The sequence below is a fragment of the Balaenoptera physalus genome (assembly GCF_965194825.1).
Source record: "Balaenoptera physalus genome assembly, chromosome: 7".
Taxonomy (NCBI): Eukaryota; Metazoa; Chordata; class Mammalia; order Artiodactyla; family Balaenopteridae; genus Balaenoptera; species Balaenoptera physalus.
In genome coordinates, this window is record NC_138886.1 from 8,332,102 (window position 1) to 8,350,669 (window position 18,568).

The 18,568-nt window shown below is 47.8% G+C and overlaps 1 protein-coding gene across 6 annotated transcripts in view; it reads right to left on the bottom strand.

Moving 5' to 3' along the window:
- LRSAM1 (leucine rich repeat and sterile alpha motif containing 1) overlaps window positions 1-18,568 on the bottom strand; it is a 43,537-nt gene that overhangs the window by 19,055 nt on the left and 5,914 nt on the right. For all 6 annotated transcript variants that reach the window (XM_082470203.1, XM_082470204.1, XM_082470206.1 and 3 more), the window contains 10 exons: window positions 18,127-18,195; window positions 16,261-16,345; window positions 15,142-15,263; window positions 14,125-14,215; window positions 9,918-10,048; window positions 5,873-5,902; window positions 5,329-5,451; window positions 4,826-4,965; window positions 3,938-3,982; window positions 2,040-2,110 (listed from right to left, as the gene is read on the bottom strand). In XM_082470203.1, the coding sequence (XP_082326329.1) occupies window positions 2,040-2,110; window positions 3,938-3,982; window positions 4,826-4,965; window positions 5,329-5,451; window positions 5,873-5,902; window positions 9,918-10,048; window positions 14,125-14,215; window positions 15,142-15,263; window positions 16,261-16,345; window positions 18,127-18,195 (907 nt within the window). The remainder of the gene's footprint in view (window positions 1-2,039; window positions 2,111-3,937; window positions 3,983-4,825; window positions 4,966-5,328; window positions 5,452-5,872; window positions 5,903-9,917; window positions 10,049-14,124; window positions 14,216-15,141; window positions 15,264-16,260; window positions 16,346-18,126; window positions 18,196-18,568) is intronic.

Below are 18,568 nucleotides of genomic sequence, written 5' to 3' on the forward strand. Positions count from 1 at the left end.
ACCCAATCCAAAAATGGGCAGAAGACCTAAATAGACATTTCTCCCAAGAAGATATACAGATTGCCAACAAACACATGAAAGGATGCTCAACATCACTAATCATTAGAGAAATGCAAATCAAAACTACAATGAGGTATGACCTCACACCAGTCAGAATGGCCATCACCAAAAAATCTACAAACAATAAATGCTGGAGAGGGTGTGGAGAAAAGGGAATCCGCTTGCACTGTTGGTGGGAATGTAAATTGATACAGCCACTATGGAGAACAGTATGGAGGTTCCTTAAAAAACTAATAATAGAACTACCACACGACCCAGCAATCTGACTACTGGGCATACACCCTGAGAAAACCATAATTCAAAAAGAGTCATGTACCACAATGTTCACTGCAGCTCTATTTACAATAGCCAGGACGTGGAAGCTACTTTTTAACAATTTGCCATGTAACCTAGATTCCTATAACTTGGACTGCAGCTTTGTTTTAGCTCACGTGGGAGCTTTCTTTCAAAGTATGATTAAATCCTCCTGATTTTTTTCCACCCCTGCACTAATCCTTTAAAGTGAATGCAGAAACTTTTAAAACTGATAAGTTTATCTTGTATTATCAATGGAGACTTTTCTGTCTAATCATACTACTTGTTCTACTGCTTTTTGTCCATTGATATTCCCATAGCCCTTTTGAAAAAGTGTGTTTTGGTAGAAATTAATTTGTATGCCCTTGGGCCATACAACTTAGTTTTCAGTTCTGAAGATGGATGGATAAAGAAGATGTGGCGCATATACACAATGGAATATTACTCAGCCATAAAAAGAAATGAAATTGAGTTATTTGTAGTGAGGGGGATGGACCTAGAGACTGTCATACAGAGTGAAGTAAGTCATAAAGAGAAAAATAAATACCATATGCTAACACATATATATGGAATCTAAAAAAAAAAAAAAATGTTCTGAAGAACCTAGGGGCAGGACAGGAATAAAGACACAGATGTAGAGAATGGACTTGAGGACACGGGGAGGGGGAAGGGTAAGCTGGGATGAAGTGAGAGAGTGGCATGGACATATATACACTACCAAATGTAAAACAGATAGCTAGTGGGAAGCAGCCGCATAGCACAGGGAGATCAGCTCGGTGCTTTGTGTCCACCTAGAGGGGTGGGATAGGGAGGGTGGGAGGGAGACGCAAGAGGGAGGAGATACGGGGATATATGTATATGTATAGCTGATGCACTTTGTTATAAAGCAGAAACTAACACCATTGGAAAGCAATTATACTCCAGTAAAGATGTTAAAAAAAATAATAAAATAAAATAAAATAGGGACATTAATGGTATGATACCTCATCGGGAGGTAGTAGGATGAAATGGTGTATGGAAAGTGCTGGCCTACTGCCTGGTACACAGTGAACCTCGGCTAAAGGTGCACACAATATCCCATTCTATTACTCAGGCTCTGAAGAATGGGGTGATCAAAAAGAATCATTCCTTATTTTAAATAACGAGGAACTGCCTCCTTGCCTTCCCTGCCACGTGGCTTGATGTTCTCAGGATCAGATGGGGAGACCTCCCTCTTGTTTGTGTGGACAGTGTGGTGCCCCAGGACCACTCAGGGAGCGACAGGAAGGCGAGTTCCCGGGGGCTCAAGAGAGGCCACCGCAGCCCTTGAGGAGAGTAGCCCTAACAGCCACGCTTTGTGAACAGCTCACTTTGTGCCAGCATGATCTTATCTGACCCTCATAATGACCCTACGAGGCAGATAATTACCTTTCTCCCCATTTTATAGACATGAAAACTGAGAGGGACCAGTAATGCCCCTTAGGTCATACGGCTTGTGCCTGAGCTGGGATTCTGAATCCAAGTTCAGCCTGACCTGACCTTCAGAGCCCATGCTCCATGACGGGACTTGACCGCCCCTCTTGAGGGGTAACTCTCAGCGCCCTCTGTACGTGACCAAAAGAGGGATGGCTGTCCACTCCTGCCCCTCAGTTGGCCACGCTCTGCTCCCAGGACCCCGCCCCGCCCTGCCCCACCCCGAGACTCACAGGCGATCTCACGGCGCCGTAGGTTCTCTGTCTCCTCCTGGGTTATGGACATCAACTGTTCCATTCTTATTCTAGAAAAAAATCAATCCACTTATTCAGCAAATGTATCAGTAACATTTCCAACAGGGAATCCCATCAGATGAACACCACCCTCCATCAAGAAGTGCTCCCAGATGTGAGAACTTAGGCATGCTCTCTGAATGCCCACGGCATCATGCGTCTCCACTGGGGCCCTGTTAACTTTAAGAGTTTCTTGCATAAAAAGATAAACATTCCCTTAGAAAAATGGGCCAAGGATACAGACAGCCAATTCACTGATGCTTAAATAAAAGTGACCAAAGAACATATGGAAAGATTCTTAACACCATTGATAATGAAAGAAGTAAAATCCTTTCACCTGTCGGGTTGGCTGAGATTAAGAAAACTGATAACCACTGGTGATGGCAGTGAAGGTGGAGAAGTGGGTACTTCATATACTGTTGAGAGGAGTGTAAACTGGCAAAATGTTTTTGGAAGGCAGTCTGGCAATACTATCAAAGTGTTCTTCGAATATTTCCTTTAAAAACATTCACATAAGTGCGTAAGGGTATATCTAGAAGATGTTTACAGTAATATTGTTTGTAATTATGAAACGACAGAAACCACTTAAATGTTCAGAGGGCTACTTACGTAAATTATGATATAATGATATAGTGGAATTCGCTACAGCTATTACAAATAATGAGGTTTTTGGCATAGAAATACATCTGTGATATAATAAGTGAAAATTTAAAAAGTAATGGCATGTATGTACGTGCATGTTGTTTGTGTGTACACTTTTTGCCCCCCACACCAAAGTGGTACAGTGGCTGGGAGGGGGACAACATCCTTTAATATGTTTCTTGCAGGGTCTGACTTCATCAGAAGCAGCATGTATGGTCTGAGCACTCCTGCCTCCTGCCCAGGCCCACAGGCTGCTCAGGGGAAGGCCGTATCTGGTGCATCCCTGGGGCCTGGGCTATGCCAGAGAGGGCACTCAGTCAGCGTGCTGAATAAGCGATGCCACCGGCCACAGCTCAGCTCGGCCTAGACCGCCCTGGTTGCCACCGCCCCCGGCGGAAGTGGATGGGGTGGTGGGGTTACACTGCAACCCCATGGGAGCCCCCTGCAGGAGGCCTGCACAGGTAGCCAGGAGCCAGGAAGGCTGGGCCCGCGGGGAGGGGAGGCTCCCCAAAGCACAGCAGCCAGGTCCACACTGAGAGTCTAGGGTGCGTGAGAACCAGGAGGGATTCACATTAACACACAGGGAATGGGGGGTAGGGGCCATCCCTCCTTTTCTAATCACTAAGGTGGGCACCTCAGTGCAGTCGATTTGAAACGTGCAGAAAACACAAAGGGGAAAAAACAAGATCACCACCTCCAATTCCTGCCTCTCAAAAATGTTCAATGTCCTTTTGCTTTCTGAGCACAGATATAGGCAGAGTGTCTTTAAGAAATGATATACTGTAGACACCACTTTTCGACTTAGCAATATGGTGTATTTCCCTTAATAAGGAATGTTCTTCTATAAGATATTTAATGGTTACAGATTATTCCTCTGTACATAATTTACGTAATCAAGTTTTTCTTCCCAGAAATGTGGACTTTTTTCTATCTTTTTATTCTAAAAATATAGTAGGACATTATATATACATTCTTATTCACGTCTCTGAATTTTTCTCAGGAGTGTCTATGTGCTTTAACAAACTTGAAGGCAGCGATTCTTTCTAATTCTATACTCCCTGAGGTGAATCTCCTCATAGCTTTAGGAAAACTTTCTGGCATAATCCTTGAGAATCACAAGACCTTCTCTCCCCAGAGCCATGCATCCCCAGGAAGGAAGGCAGCGCCCAAAAAAAACACTAGAGCAGAACGCTTACCTTTCATTTTCCAGCGACTTCAGAATCTCGGAACTTTTCTTTTGCCTGTGGAGGAAACCATGAAAAGCCTGTAGTCACCAGCGGGCCCATTTCCAACAGAATGGCTCAGGGGGGCTTAGGCACCGACCACTTAGGGCCTCTGTGTTCTCAGGCCAATTCCTCAACCACTCCAAACCCCAGCTCCTCATCTGTGAAATGGAAATAATAATTTAAAACTTCATGGACTGTTGGTAATGAGTGAATGAGAAAATAAAAAGCGCCTGGCATGTAACAAGCACTCAACAGAAGGCAGCTTTCACGGGCGCCCTCGGTGGTGAGCGCGCTGTGCACAGCAGGCTAGCCGGCTCCCTCCGGCTCTGCGTAACTGCAGGCGAGGGAGGAGAAAGAGACTCAGAGGACAGTGGAAAGGGAGGCTGGAAGCAATGGCGGGGGAAGCCTGTTTCTGAAATCTTTCCCCAAGAGACCCCCAACTAACCCTTCTCGGGCTCCTTGAGACCTCTATCTGATCTGCTCCCTGCAGCTCTTGCCTTGGACAGGATCTGTGTTAAGGCCAATCTCACTATAAGGCAAATGGCTGTCCTCAGTGTGACTGGTGACTTGAAACCCAAAATGTTGGCGCAGGACGTGAGTCTGACTTGTTAAACCCTACTTATTTTACAGATGGGAAACTTGGGAGGCAAAGGTCCAATCAGTAGCAGCCCCAAAACAAGAGGCAAACCTGGTCATGCCCAGATCACCTTCTTTTTAAGTTGGTGTGAATTGCAGCACCGAGACCTTGGGCAGAATCAGAGACTGTGACGGAGAAATGGAGCTCTATCCTGAGCTCCTCAGAGGGTATCAGGTGGGGGAAGGTCTCTGGGTCTGGGGGCGGCTGGATGCGAGCCTGACCTCTGATTCTCCTGCAGGAGCTTCTGGATCCGGTTGGAGATGCTCTGCTCTGTCTGCTTCAGCTGCTCCTGCAGCCGCTGACGCTCTGCATCCAGGTAGCGCTGGCGCTCGCTCAGGCCCTGCTCCAGCCGGGACTGCTCCTGCGGCAGGACAGGCAGAGGTCCCGAGTCAGTGGGGGGGACCACCCCCCCACCCCCAGACGCCACAGGGCAGCCAGGGGCCCTGGCCTGGGATGCGGAGACTAGGTTTCCTGTCTCTGTCCTGCCAGCCCTTTCCGCATGACCTTGGACCAGGTGTGTCTAGGCCTCAGGGTGTCCAGGCACCGGAGGAGGCTGGATGAGGTGATCTGTATGGACAACCCCCCCACCCACCCCATGTCCTGGAGGGGGAAGTGAGAGAGCTCACTCCCACCGCCTTCCCACAGCAGAGGGACCTCAGCCTGAGTCAGGAGGCCCCTGGCAGAGGGAGCAGACAGGCCTGACCCCACTTAGCCGCTCACGAACCTCCTTGACCGTCTGAAGGATCTCATCCTTCTGGCTGTTGCTCTGCTGAAGGAGCTGGGCGTGCTCTCGCTGCCCGAGTTCCAGGCGCCGTTCGAACTCGAGTTTCTCCAGCATCTTTTGTTCCTGCAAGAATGTAGATCCTGGTGAGTACTGGCACAGGCTCTGTGGGTGTTAGGACATGACAGCAGGGGGAATCCAGCCCCCAACTCTGAACGGTACAGGCGACAGGTCTGAACACTGAGCCTCGCCCCCGCAGGGCCCGACTGTAATAATAAAACGGGCTCTTCACTGGCGCAGGCTAGTGGGTTAGAGCCTGGGGTTAGGCTCAACCTCTCCAAGCCTCAGTCTTCTCATCTGTCAAATGGAGACACCCTCCCAGCCACCGAGGCTGCGTGAGACTGTGGTGAGGCAACGTATGTAAGGGGAAAGAGTTACTTTACCCTCTAATTTAGAGCCAGGAAGAACTTGTTTCCTCAAATCTTTTATAATAGTTGAGATATTTAATGAGAAGAAAAGTGACAGAGGACTAAAGGCATTTTCTTACCTTCCTCTTCTCATAGTCTGAGAACCTATTCTGGGAGGAAAAAAAGAGAGTGGGGTCAAGAGAAGGTGGGCAGCAGCGGTCCTCACTGGACAGAGTCCCCAGGGCAGCCTGACACCACTCAGATTTGCAGGCGCATCCAGAGGACTGCATCAGAGGGCTGGGGTGGGTGGGATGAGGGGGATGCTTGTTTGATAAAGGGTTCCAGATGGTTCTGGTGGACACGAGGGTTGAGAACCACTGGGCTTGGCCCACTGTAGGAAGGTCTTCAAGGCAGTTCTGTTGATGCAGCACTGAGAAGGCATGGTGCTCCGAAAAGGAGACCAAGAATGGGTATCTGATTCCCTTGTATGTCTGTATAACACACCTGCAAGTACCCAGCTCCAGCCACCAAAACACTTACAAATGCCCAGAGGTGTGCGCTCAAGTTCCTGAGGAATTGTTCAAAAGAGTGAAAGCACTGGAAATAACTCAAATGTCCATCAAAATGCGATGACTTCAGTAAGTCGTGGTTCATCCACACAATGGATCATTACACAACTGTCAAACGATGGGGCGAATGAGGGTGTAGCTAGAGGAGGATGTCTGCCATCTTTCACTGTGGGTGCAGCATGGTTCCACTCTTGTAAAAACACCACCATCAAAGCTCAAGTGTGAGCTTTGTGGTTGTTGAGACAAAAGCTACAAAGGAGGTTCATTAATCAGCTCATGGCGATTCCTCCAGGGGGTGGGACTGCAGGGTAGGAGGGGTGACATTCACTTCATCTATTTCTGTATTGTTTAGATTTACAACAAGGCGCGTGAACTAGTTTTGTAATCAAACATTAGCATGCGCGCGCGCGCGCGCGCACACACACTTTTTTTTTTTTTTTTTAAGTAGCCCTTCTATTTAGTCGTGTGGCTCTGAGACCAGGATCAGTGTCTGTCTGAGCTGTAAAAGCAGCATCCTATAAAAGAAATAAAAAATTTTCCTCCTACCTCAGCATAGGAAAAATCTTAAGTTAAACTTTAATTATACAAATAACATCTGAATATATTCTCCTTGTAAAAAACCCATGCATATAAAAGTACCCATTGGGACTTCCCTGGTGGTGTAGTGGTTAAGAATCTGCCTGCCAAGGCAGGGGGACACGGGTTCGAGCCCTGGTTTGGGAAGATCTCACAGGCCGCGGAGCAACTAAGCCCGCGAGCCACAACTACTGAGCCTGCGCTCTAGAGCCTGCACGCCACAGCTACCGAAGCCCGCGCGCCTAGAGCCTGTGCTCCACAACAAGAGAAGCCACCGCAATGAGAAGCCCGCACACTGCAACGAAGGGTAGCCCCTGCTCGTCTCAACTAGAGAAAGCCCATGTGCAGCAGCGAAGACCCAACGCAGCCAAAATAAATAAATTAATAAATAAATTTATAAAAAATAAAAAAATAAGAAGTACCCATTGACCACTCCTGGGCCTAATCCTGATTCCCTCCCAACCCCCCTCCATGCTCCCCATACCCCACCCCCATGTAAACATCATTATCAGACCCAAGCCCATGCAGCTACTTACATACAATTTGTGCCTTTGGAAAAATACATATTTGTATGTGCGTGCATATATATATAAGCATTTTTTAATGAAGATATAATTTACATACTGTAAAATCCATCCTTTTGGAGAAATGTACAGCTCTATGAGTTTTGACAATTGCATACAGTATTGTAATCATCACTACCATCAAGATGTAGACCAGTCCCATAACCCCCTAAATTCCCTTGTGCCCCTGTCATCAAACCCTCCTCTTACTCCCAGTCACCGGCAATTACTGATCTGTTTTCTTATGTATTTGAACCTCCTTTTAAAACATAAAAATGGAAATATATTATTGAATATTTTCATTGTGTTCAAGTTGTCCTTTTCACTTATCCACCTGTCCTGTGACCCAAGTCTAAATAGATCTTTCTCACCGTATGAATAGGACATGTCAGTTCAGCCTCTTCCCACTGATAGACATCTCGGGGGCTGCCAATACTTCATTACTATAAGTAAGGCTGCAACGAACATTCCTCTGAGTGTCTCTTTGTGCAAGTGTTTCTCTGGGGTATATACTGAGAAATGGAACTTCTGGATTGTGGGCTGTGCCCATTTGAAATGTTGACATATTTTGTCAAGTTATCTTCAACAGTGGGGATACTGATTTCCACTCCCAAGACCAATTTATGGGGCCACTGCTTCCCCACACTCTGGCTAATAGAAATTATCATAGTGAAATCTGTGCCAATCTGAGGAGGAAAATGGCATTTCATTGTTTTAATTGACCTGTTCCTAACTACTAGTGAAGCTGGGCATTTTTTCATACTTATTGATCATTTGTACTATTTTATTCTGTAAAGTACCTATTGATATATCTTTGGTCTATTTCTTCTCTTAGGATGGTTTTCTGTTTCATATTGATTCCAAAGAGTTCTTTGTATGTTCAGTCTGCTAATCCTTCATCAGAAATATATGTTGCAAATACTTTGAGAGCATAAATTGACACAATTTTCCTGGACAGTAATCTCCTCCCTCTCGAATTCTCACTGAGCTGTCAGAGGAAGCGTAACCCTACAAAAGCCTTCACAGCAGTGCTGGAATACGGGGAAGGGTGGCATCAGGGAACCAGAGAATAATCAAAAAAAAAAAAAAAAAATCACTGGAAGATATGAAGCCCAACTGGCTACAGCTGGCGCCCCCCTTCCCAGCCATCGGAGGCCCCGGTTTGTGGGCCTCCGGGGCAGGGGGGAAGCAGACAGGTGGGGGGCAGAGGCAGTTTCTGAACTTCCTCCTCCATTCCTGACCTACGCTAGTTCACCCCCAGGGACCCGGGAAGGCCACTGCCCCGAAGCTCCATCCAGCAGGGAGACACACAGTAAACAAATCCTCTTCCATGTAATTCTTCTTGTAATTTAGAGCTGTGATTGTAACGGAGCAGGGCCCTAGGGTACCTTCCCAGGACAGATTCTGCCCCTCCCCGCCCATAATGTCCTCCACCTGCCCCTTGTCTGCAGAGAAACTTTAGCCAAAGAAGAAACTTAACCAGAGAAATGAGAAAATACACAAGCAAAGGAAAACAGTCAAGCAAGGCAAAATAAGAATAGTTTAGCCATTAAACAAAGTCAAGGACCTTTAGTTCCTCCTCAAGGGCTATAGATAACATTCTGAGCCACGGCCTTTGAGCTGTTTTGCAGATACTGAAACTGCCACAGGTGGAAGAAATTAACTACATGATGACCAGACTGTAGCCATGACAAACTGCTCCATCCCACACAATTCCAGGAATTAATCTCAAGGAAATGGGAACAAACTGACCCTGGAGTTAAAGATTAACTGTACCTAAAACAATCAAGATGGTGCTGATGAGGCCGCCACCTGACCAACTTCAAGATGACTGTCAGAGCTGCTCTGCACTTAGCCCCCCCTTCTACCTATACACCCCTGAAACTCCCCTTTAAAAGCTCTTGCCCCCTGATTGACAGTGGAGAGTTGGTTCCTTGGGACACGAATCCACCTTCCTCCCAGGATTGCCAGCTTCCCCAATACAGCTATCTTTCCTTTTACCCAACACTTGTCTCTCAGTATTGGATTCCTGAACGACGAGCAGCTGACCCTGAGTTCAGCAACATAGGTGCTCCCGAGGAAATGCACGGGGCATTCTGAGCCCATGCACAGACCTGAACTGGGCTGCTGTGTCAGGGAAGGCTTACTCAGAGGACGCGATGTTTCAACTAGGAACTGAAGGATGAGACTGAGTTATTAGGAGAAGGTGAGTGGGGAGAATTCCAGCAGAGGGGTTCAAAGGCCCCGAGGGGTTCAGGGACAGAGCGGAGCACGGCAAGGCTGTTGCTGGTGAGCTAGTGGGGTGAGGCCACCAAGGAAGCCTTGTGAAAGCTTCTAAGCACACGGGTTTGAAGGGAGGTGAATTCTAGTTTGATGGAAGAATCCGGGGGCTGACGCTCTGAACGTCTCCCCAGTGCCCAGAGCGCCTGCGTACTCCCTGCCCCAACTCCACACGCCAGGAATTAGGTGCGCCTTACCTGCCATTCTACCTCCTCGCTGGAGAATCTGTCCGTGGGCCCATTGGGGCTGTCCCGGGAGTTCTCGGCTCCATCTTGCTCCAGGACTGGCAGCAGGTACTGAGAAGGGGGGTAGTATTCCAGCCCTGACGCTGCAAGAGACAGACACCAGCTAATCAGGAGGGAGGAGACAACCTCGGAACCCAGAACAGTTTGCTCCTGCCGCTCTCACCCACCACCCCGCCCCTGCCGACATCCTGTCCCGCCCCCGCCTCAGTCCACTGCGCCCTCTGCTAGACGCTGAGCCCTCCTACGCTGCTCACAGCCCTAACGCCTGGGCCTTAAATGTGGCAAGAGCTCAATAAGCATCAGCTGAGTGAATAAATACCACACCCACCCACCCATCCCCACCTGCCTCTTCACCATCCAAGTGAGAATGAGGTGATGGAAAAAGCCTGAACTTAGTAAAGAAGCCTGGGTCCAACACCCAGCTTTACCCATAATTTCCTGTGCATGGGCAAGATGCTTGCCTTCTCTGGCCCTGTGTAGTGTCCTCCTGCATCATCTGAAAGGATTCATAATCTTTGCCCATTCTGCCTTATTCTTGCTGATTTGTAGGTGCTCTTTACATATTGTAGTTAAAACCGTGGGTCTATAATATATGTTGCAACTATCTTCTTCCAGTTGTTAACTTGTCTTTTTAACTTTGATGATAGTATCCTTTTGAGGTAAAGTTGTTTAGATTTTAATGTAGTCAAAGTCACCTTTTTTCCCCTACCAAAGGATATAAATAGGCAATTCACAAGAAATACTAAAAATGGGCAGTAGCCATACGAAAAAATATTCAAATAATCAAGGAAATTACATTGAAGTAATAATAGGCTCTCTTGTTTACCCATCAGATTAGAAGACTTTTAAAGATCTCACCAAGCATTAGCCAGGTTGTGGGGAAGAAGAGTCCTCTCAGATACTCCTCATGGAATGTAAACTGATGTAACCTCTTCAGAGGCAACACGGAGTGCTTGTCCCTCCTTCACCTACCAACCCTACTATTGCCTGCCAGAGAGGTGTGGGGTAAAACATGCATTCCAGGGGAAAACTCGAAATAACTTCCATACATAAGCGATGGGGCTCCGCCATGTGAAATACTCTACAGCAGTTTACAACAAGGCAGATCCACACATTCTGGGATAGGAAAAGGCCCAAGACCTATTCTTGAGTGAAAAAAGCAGGGCATAGAATCACCTAGTATGACATCTTCTGTGGGGGTTTTTTCTTTTATGTTTTTAAAAGAGTGAAACCAACAATTTTACGTACATACATATACCTGCTACACAGTTTAAACAAATGGAAGGATTTTTTTTTTTTTCGGTTGCACTGCTTGGCTTGTGGGATCTTGGTTCCCCAACCAGGGAATGAACCCAGGCCCCAGCAGTGAAAGCGCCGAGTCCTAACCACTGGACCGCCAGGGAAGTCCCCGGGTTATTTTTTAAACTGTATAGTAGGTATACATATATTCACTGCTTTATTCCTTACGTCTTTCGTACACCTACTATTGCATAACTTTAAAATCTTTTAAAATAAACGGTTTGGTCTAGCTCAACCATTCGCCGGGGTACCCATTACAATCACCTGCTGCTCAAAGATTAATTTGGTAGATACATGGCCTGATTAGCTGTTGTGTGATGCATGTGTAACTTCTCTTTCCTTTTTAACTTCAGTATAACATACACACAGAAAAGAACACAAGATCTTCATGAACAGCTTGATGAATGTTTAAAAGTGAACACACTCTCAGAAGCAGGAATCAGGGCTGGTTCAGAGCTCAGGTGCTGATGAAAGTGCATGTTCCTTTGTGTCTGGCTTCTCTCACTCCACACGTGTCCGTGAGCTCATCCAGCTTGTTGAGCACAGCAGCAGCTTGTTCTTTCTGGTTGCTGTGTGGTGCTCATTTGTGAGTACAAAACAGCTTACCACTCTACTACGTTACGAATAGTCCTGCTATGGGTATTTCCATACGTAGCTTTGGGCATTTGTTCATATGCATTTCTCTCTTGGGCACCTACCGAGGTGTGGAGCCGATGGGTCATAGGGTATTTGAATGTTCAGCTTGAGTAGATACTGACAATAATTTTCTGAAGTCTTTTCGGGTTCATGCTCCCACCGGCAGAGTATGGAAGCTCCAGCTGCTCCGCATCTTCCCAATTCTTGGTATTGACAGATTAACTTTGGCCATGTTAGTGGGTGTCTTAGGGTTTAAGTATTTCTTTGCAGTCTTTTTAAAAAAAACTAATTAATTTATTTATTTTTGGCTGTATTGGGTCTTCATTGCTGCACGTGGGCTTTCTCTAGTTGCGGTGAGCGGGGGCTACTCTTTGTTGTGGTACGTGGGCTTCTCATTGCAGTGGCTTCTCTTGTTGCGGAGCACAGGCTCTAGGCACACGGGCTTTAGTAGTTGTGGCACCTGGGCTCTGTAGTTGTGGCTCGCGGGCTCTAGAGCGCAGGCTCAGTAGTTGTGGCGCACGAGCTTAGTTGCTCCATGGCATGTGGGATCTTCCCGGACCAGGGCTCGAACCCATGTCCCCTGCCTCGGCAGGCGGATTCTTAACCACTATGCCACCAGGGAAGTCCTCTGCAGTCTTAATTTGCGTTTTTAAAAATAGATCTTTATTGGAGTATAATTGCTTCACAATACTGTGTTAGTTTCTGTTGCACAACAAAGCAAATCATACACTTCCAAAACTATGTTGAATAAGAGTGGTGAGAGTAGACATCCTTGTCTTGTTCCTGATCTTAGTGGAAATGCTTTCAGTTTTTCACCACTGAGTACGATGCTTGTTGTGGGTTTGTCATATATGGCCTTTATTATGTTGACGTAGGTTCCCTCTATGCCCATTTTCTGGAGAGTTTTTATCATAAATTGGTGTTGAATTTTGTCAAAAGCTTTTTCTGCATCTATTGAGATAATCATATGGTTTTTAGTCCTTAATTTGTTAATGTGGTGTATCACATTGATTGATCTGAGTATATTGAAGAATCCTTGCATCCCTGGGTTAATCTGTATTTTTTTTAATTGACTAAAGCGATGTTGAGCACTTTTTTCAGATACTATTGGCCCTCTGGATATTCTCTTCTATAAAATTCCGATTCAAGTCTTTTGACAACAGCTTTTCCTTATTGATCTGTAGAAGTTCTTTTTATCTCCTAGGAATAAGTCCTTTGTTGGATATGTATGCATTGCAGATATCAACTCCAACTTTATGGCTTGCCTTTTCTTTCCCCATATGGTGTTTTTTGAAGAGAAGAAGTTTTTGATTTAATGAAATCTAATCTATCAGTCTTTTATGGTTAGTGCTGCCTGTCTAAGGAAGAGGTTAATGTTGTTTTTTTTCCCATATGAATATCCAATTGATTCAGAATTGTTTATTGAAAAGACCCTTGCTTTTCCTTCTCATTGCTTTGCAATGGCACCTCTGTCATAAATCAGATGACCATATGTATGCAAGTCTTGGCCATGTTCTAAAATTTCCACAGGTGGACAAGAGCCCCTGATTAAGAACATCCAGGCTGACAGGAGGTAACTGGGTACACTGCTTTCCCCTCCTGGCACCCAGTCCAGGGGTGGCCCTGGCTTCTAGCCACTCCTCCAAGTCCAACCCACGGTGGCCTCTCTCCTGGACGACCTCAATGACTTCCTAACTGGTCCCCGTCCTTGCTTCCTCCAATCCCTCCTCTTTACTGCAGATGGAGTGGTCTTGTAAAAAGTAAATCTGATCAAATCCCTTTCCTGTTTGATACCGGCCGGGTGCCCTCTCCAGCCTCGTCTGTTCCTCCCGCCTCTACTTTTGCGCCCAGCCACTTGGCCTTCTCTCCGTCATGCTTCCCACTCCCCTGCCCCTCCAGGCCCTTCAACATGCACCTCCTTCTGCCAGGAACATCCTTCTCTCTTTTCTAATCATCCCTCAGGTTTCAGTCGAGCCACTTTCTTGGAAAGACCTTCCCCAAGGGCCCAGACTAAACCAGACGCCCCGTTCTACTCTCTTGTAGCCACGATCGGTAATCGTACTTCCTAGTGTGACGATCTGCTTTGCCTGTTTCTCCTGCCAGATCTGGAGGGCTCTGAGCAGGCAGGGACCGTGGCCTCCCCCAGTCACCTGGCTGGCGCAGAGCAGTCCCGGGGTCATGTCTGGTGCTTACTGAGTGAAGGAGGCAGGCTGCCTGGCTTTACCTTTGCAGAGGAACTGCTGAATGGCCTCGGTGCCGGCGCCGCACACCTCCTGTGGGGGGTAGACCATGGATGACGCGTCCAGGCTCAGAGTCTGCAGACACAAGGGGACCCCTCTTTATATGTCGTTCACTTCACTGCTCAACACGATCAAGATGTAACGTCTTTAAAGAGGTAATCAAGTTTGAAACGAAGACACCTGTCTGGGCGCTAATCCAGTATCAACTGGTGTCCTTAAAAGATGAGGAAATTAGGACACAGACACATACTGAGGGAGGACGATGTGAGGACACAGGGAGAAGACAGCCGTCCACAAGCCAAGGAGAGAGGCCTCAGAAGAAACCAACCCTGCCGAGACCTTGATCTTGGACTTCCAGCCTCCAGGAACGTGAGAGAAGAAAAGTCTATTGTTTAAGCTCCCCAGCCTGGAGCGCTTCGTTAGGGTAGCCCTGGGAGACTAACACAGTGTCCCCGGTGCTCACCTTCCCCTGCCCACTACCCCCTGCTCTGATGAATCTCAGTTTCTGCAGCTCCAAGCTGAGGCCACTCCCTCCCTGACGGCGCCCGGGCTCTTTATGCCCTGGACCCTCCAGGCACAGCAACTTCCAACCACATCAGCTTCCCCGCTCTGCTCTTAACGTGTCCTGGGCTTTCCCACCTCCTGCCTTTTCCCGAACTGTTTCCTCCACCTGGAATGCTCTCGTTACCCGTGTCTACTTCTCCAAAGCTTTTTCCTCTTTCAAGGTCTGGCTCAAATACCATGTCTTTCGTAGAATGTTAATTAACCCCGTCAGGATTTGGCAATATCTCTTCACTCTAGAAATCTGCTTTTCTGCCTCCATCATGGCAGCAAAAGTCACATAATTACAACGGTTCACACTTCAGGCTCTGTGAGCCCCTGAGGATGTTGAGATCTCTGTGACCCCAGAACCCTGTGACCAGGGCAGGCCTCCAGGAATGTGGGAGGGGAGCGGTGGGAAGGCCAGGTAGGACCACAGGTGAGAACATCTCGCCACCTACCTCCAGGGTTCGAACGTGCGCCAGCATCTGCGGCAACCTCTGAATCTCGCTTTCACTGATGTCGAGAGTACGCAGGCTCCGAAGCTCCCCCAAGGTGTCTGGAAGCTCCTTCAGCCTATTGTCTGGAGGGATCCCAATGGCACAGCTCAGCACCCCAAAATCCCTTCACCATCTTCCTGCCTGACTCCCGTGAGGACTCAGGGAGGAGGGTGCCCCCCTCTGAGCCTCGGGCATGTGCCAGGGCCTGGAACCTGAGGCTCCATAAGGAAAATCACGGCAGTGGAGTTTCAGTGACCTGGGTTCAAGTTCCCATTCCACCACTTATTAGCTGAGTGACTTTGGAAAACTGACGGCCTCCCTGGACCACAGTTTCCTCATCTGTAAAATGCGGATGATAATACTATTTGGCCTCATAGGAATACTGAGGGATTCAATGAGATTATGCATATGAGGTGCTCAGCACAGTGCCTATCACATAGTAAGTGATTAGTAAGTTGGGTACCATTATTTTTATCATTGTTTATATGTTACAAATGGGTAAACTGGGGCATTCTGTACAGAAAGTGCTTAAGGCCAACAAGAAATGAAAGAGTTGGGGGTACGGGGACGCACGCATTAGAATCTCGGCTCTGTCACTATCACACTGGGTGGTCTGGAGCAAGTCACTGCTCTCTGAGCCTCGTTTTCCTCACGTGTAAATTGGGGATAAGATCTCCTTCCTCTCCCTACCTCAGGGACTTGTCATGAGGCTCACAGCACCGCTGAATTTGGAAGTGCTCTTCAGTGGCGGGAAGCGCTATTCAGAATCACTCTCGCCCAGTCAGTCCACCACTGTTCTAAACACCAATGACTGAGCCCCGGGGGCCTAGCTGTCAACATCGTCTGCCCTCCTCCCTGTGAGGCCCTGGCTCAGAGGAGTCACAGGAACCCTCCAGGTGCCCTGTCTCTGGTTACCATGAAGACAGATGGACTAAACAGGAAGTCAGACAGTTTAGAGTGACACCTGGGGGCTGGCTGCCCTCGTGCTCAATGGTTCTCAGGAAAAGCACCCTGTGGATGCCGGCTGGGTCAGCCCAGAGCTGACCAAGGGTCACATGGACAGGGCTTCCTGGCCCCTACCTTTTACGTTGAGGGTCTGGAGCTGGATCAGGTTCCCAATGGAACGTGGGAGATACGTCAGTTGATTCCTTTCCACGTTCAAGACCTAAGAAAGAGGGAAAAATGGCATGAGAACGCGCACACACAGACAACAGTGTCTACCCTGCTTCAGGCCAGGCGTCATCCGGGCACCACACACACCTCTTTATCTCCTGACAGCCCTGTGAGGAAGATAAAGATTGTTATGATCCCATTTGAGAGATGGGAAAACTGAGGCTCAGAGCAGTGAAGTCATGTGTCCAGGAGGGCAAAGCCAGACTTTAAACCTAGTTCTTGCTGAGGTTGTATCATTTATATTGACCACAAAATAGCCAACAATGGCCCCACAATCAGGGCAGGAGGAAGAAGGGGACGAGCAGATTCAGGGATCCAGGTGAGGCAGCACTTGATGAGGCCTAGTTATCCCAGTGTTAGCAGAAGGAAGCTGAGCTGCATAAAGGCAATGGGATCTTCCCAAGGCGTCAAGGCCGGCAGCTGATGGTGCCGGGACTGAAATCCGGGCTCAATGGATCCCGAAGGCCACACTCCCTCCAGGATGGGGCATCATGAGGTGAGCGAGGCTGACAGATTGACACACGAGGAAGCCATTAAAAATAGATATGATGGAAAAGAAAGCACATTAAAAATAATGTGGCAGATGAATAATTGATGAACCAAAGGATGGTTACGAGTTATTATCAGGTATCCAAAGGTTACAAAACAGTGAATACAGCAATTCTACAAAAATATATATACGTAAACAATTCCCAGAAGATCCTACACCCAGGTATTCATTGTGTCTCTCTCTCAGTGGGGGCAGTTACTACTATTCAGCCACATGTTCTCCATGTGACCCTGGGCAAGTTACAGTCATCCCTCTGGACCCGTTCTCTCTTCTGTAAATGTGATAACAGCACCCACCTCGCAGGGTAGTTCATTCAAGTCATCCTGAGTCTCCTCCACGTGGGAGGCAGTGCGCTAGGTGAGGACGCTGCCCGCACAGAGATGACAGTTCAGGAGGGGAGCCAGCTGAGCATAACTAGTAATTACAGGCTGCAATCAGTGCTCTCAGGGAAATACGCGGGTTGAGACAGAGGCGAACAAGATGGATCCACCTCGATGGGGAGGTCGGGGAGGATTCGCAGGGACATTTGGGCCGAGACGGAGGAAGAGCCACTCGGGCAGAAGGAAGAGCCGTGTGGAGAGGCCCTGCCGGGGGCGGGGCGCAGAGGGCCGGAGGGTTTTAGGAGTTGAGTGCAGACAGCGGAGGGGAGAGAGAAGGAAAGGAGGCTGGGAAGACAGGAGGGCCCAGCGTACAGCGTCTGAGGGGGCACAGTGAAGAGAAGGGATTTTAATCTGAGTGTGAAGGACAGCGCGTCTTCCTCTGTGAACCGGGGATGACGCTAACACCTGCCTCACAGAGTGGCTGTGAGGAATCACTCAATCGACAGCGCGAGCGAAACGCTTAGCTTGGTGCTGGCATGCAGTGAACGCTCAGTAAACGCAGGGGCTGCCGCTGACGAGGAGCAGAAGTGACACGGTGAGTCAGAGTGCTGAACTCATCGTTTGGAAAAGGGAGACTCTCTGGGTGCTCTTTTTCTTTAAAGTTGCGGAAGCTCATGATGAAATCCCAAAAGCACATGCCAAAAATATGGTGGAGAGATGCCCACAGCCCAGACTGCTATGTTGACGCCATCACTGGGCATCTCAAGAGCAAAGGGGGAGGAGCCGGTGGCACCAAGTGCAGCCCTGGCTAGATAGAGTGCGACCAGAACATTCCAGGTCTGTGTGGCTGCCATTTCTAACTTAGGTGGTCAGAGGTGGGTTTTCTGTTTCCTGAAGCCATACCTGGAGGGCTGTCAGCTGCCCTATATCATCAGGAAGGGCTGTCAGCTGATTATCATGAAGATCCAGAACCTGCGGAAGGGGAACAAGTTTAACACCTAGAAGTCACCAGCTGAGAAAGGCCCTCTGATTTCAGGCTCCAGAGAGACAAGGGTGAGGTGGGGCAGGGGTGCCTGATGCCTCTGGTGTTGAAAGCAGGAACACCAACCCTTCCTCCCCAAAGAAATGATCATTCCATCTCATTTCCTTTTTAAAAGTATCATACCATTTCATTCTCTTATTTATCATTTATTTTTACTGTTGAGTGAAAAAAGTAAGCTATGAAACAGTATGCATAGATACTCACGTTAAAAACGCCTCATGGTATAAATATATATTTGCATAGTAAAATACTACCAAATATGCAATAAAATATTGATAGTAGTTCCCTAGAGTGTGAAATTGT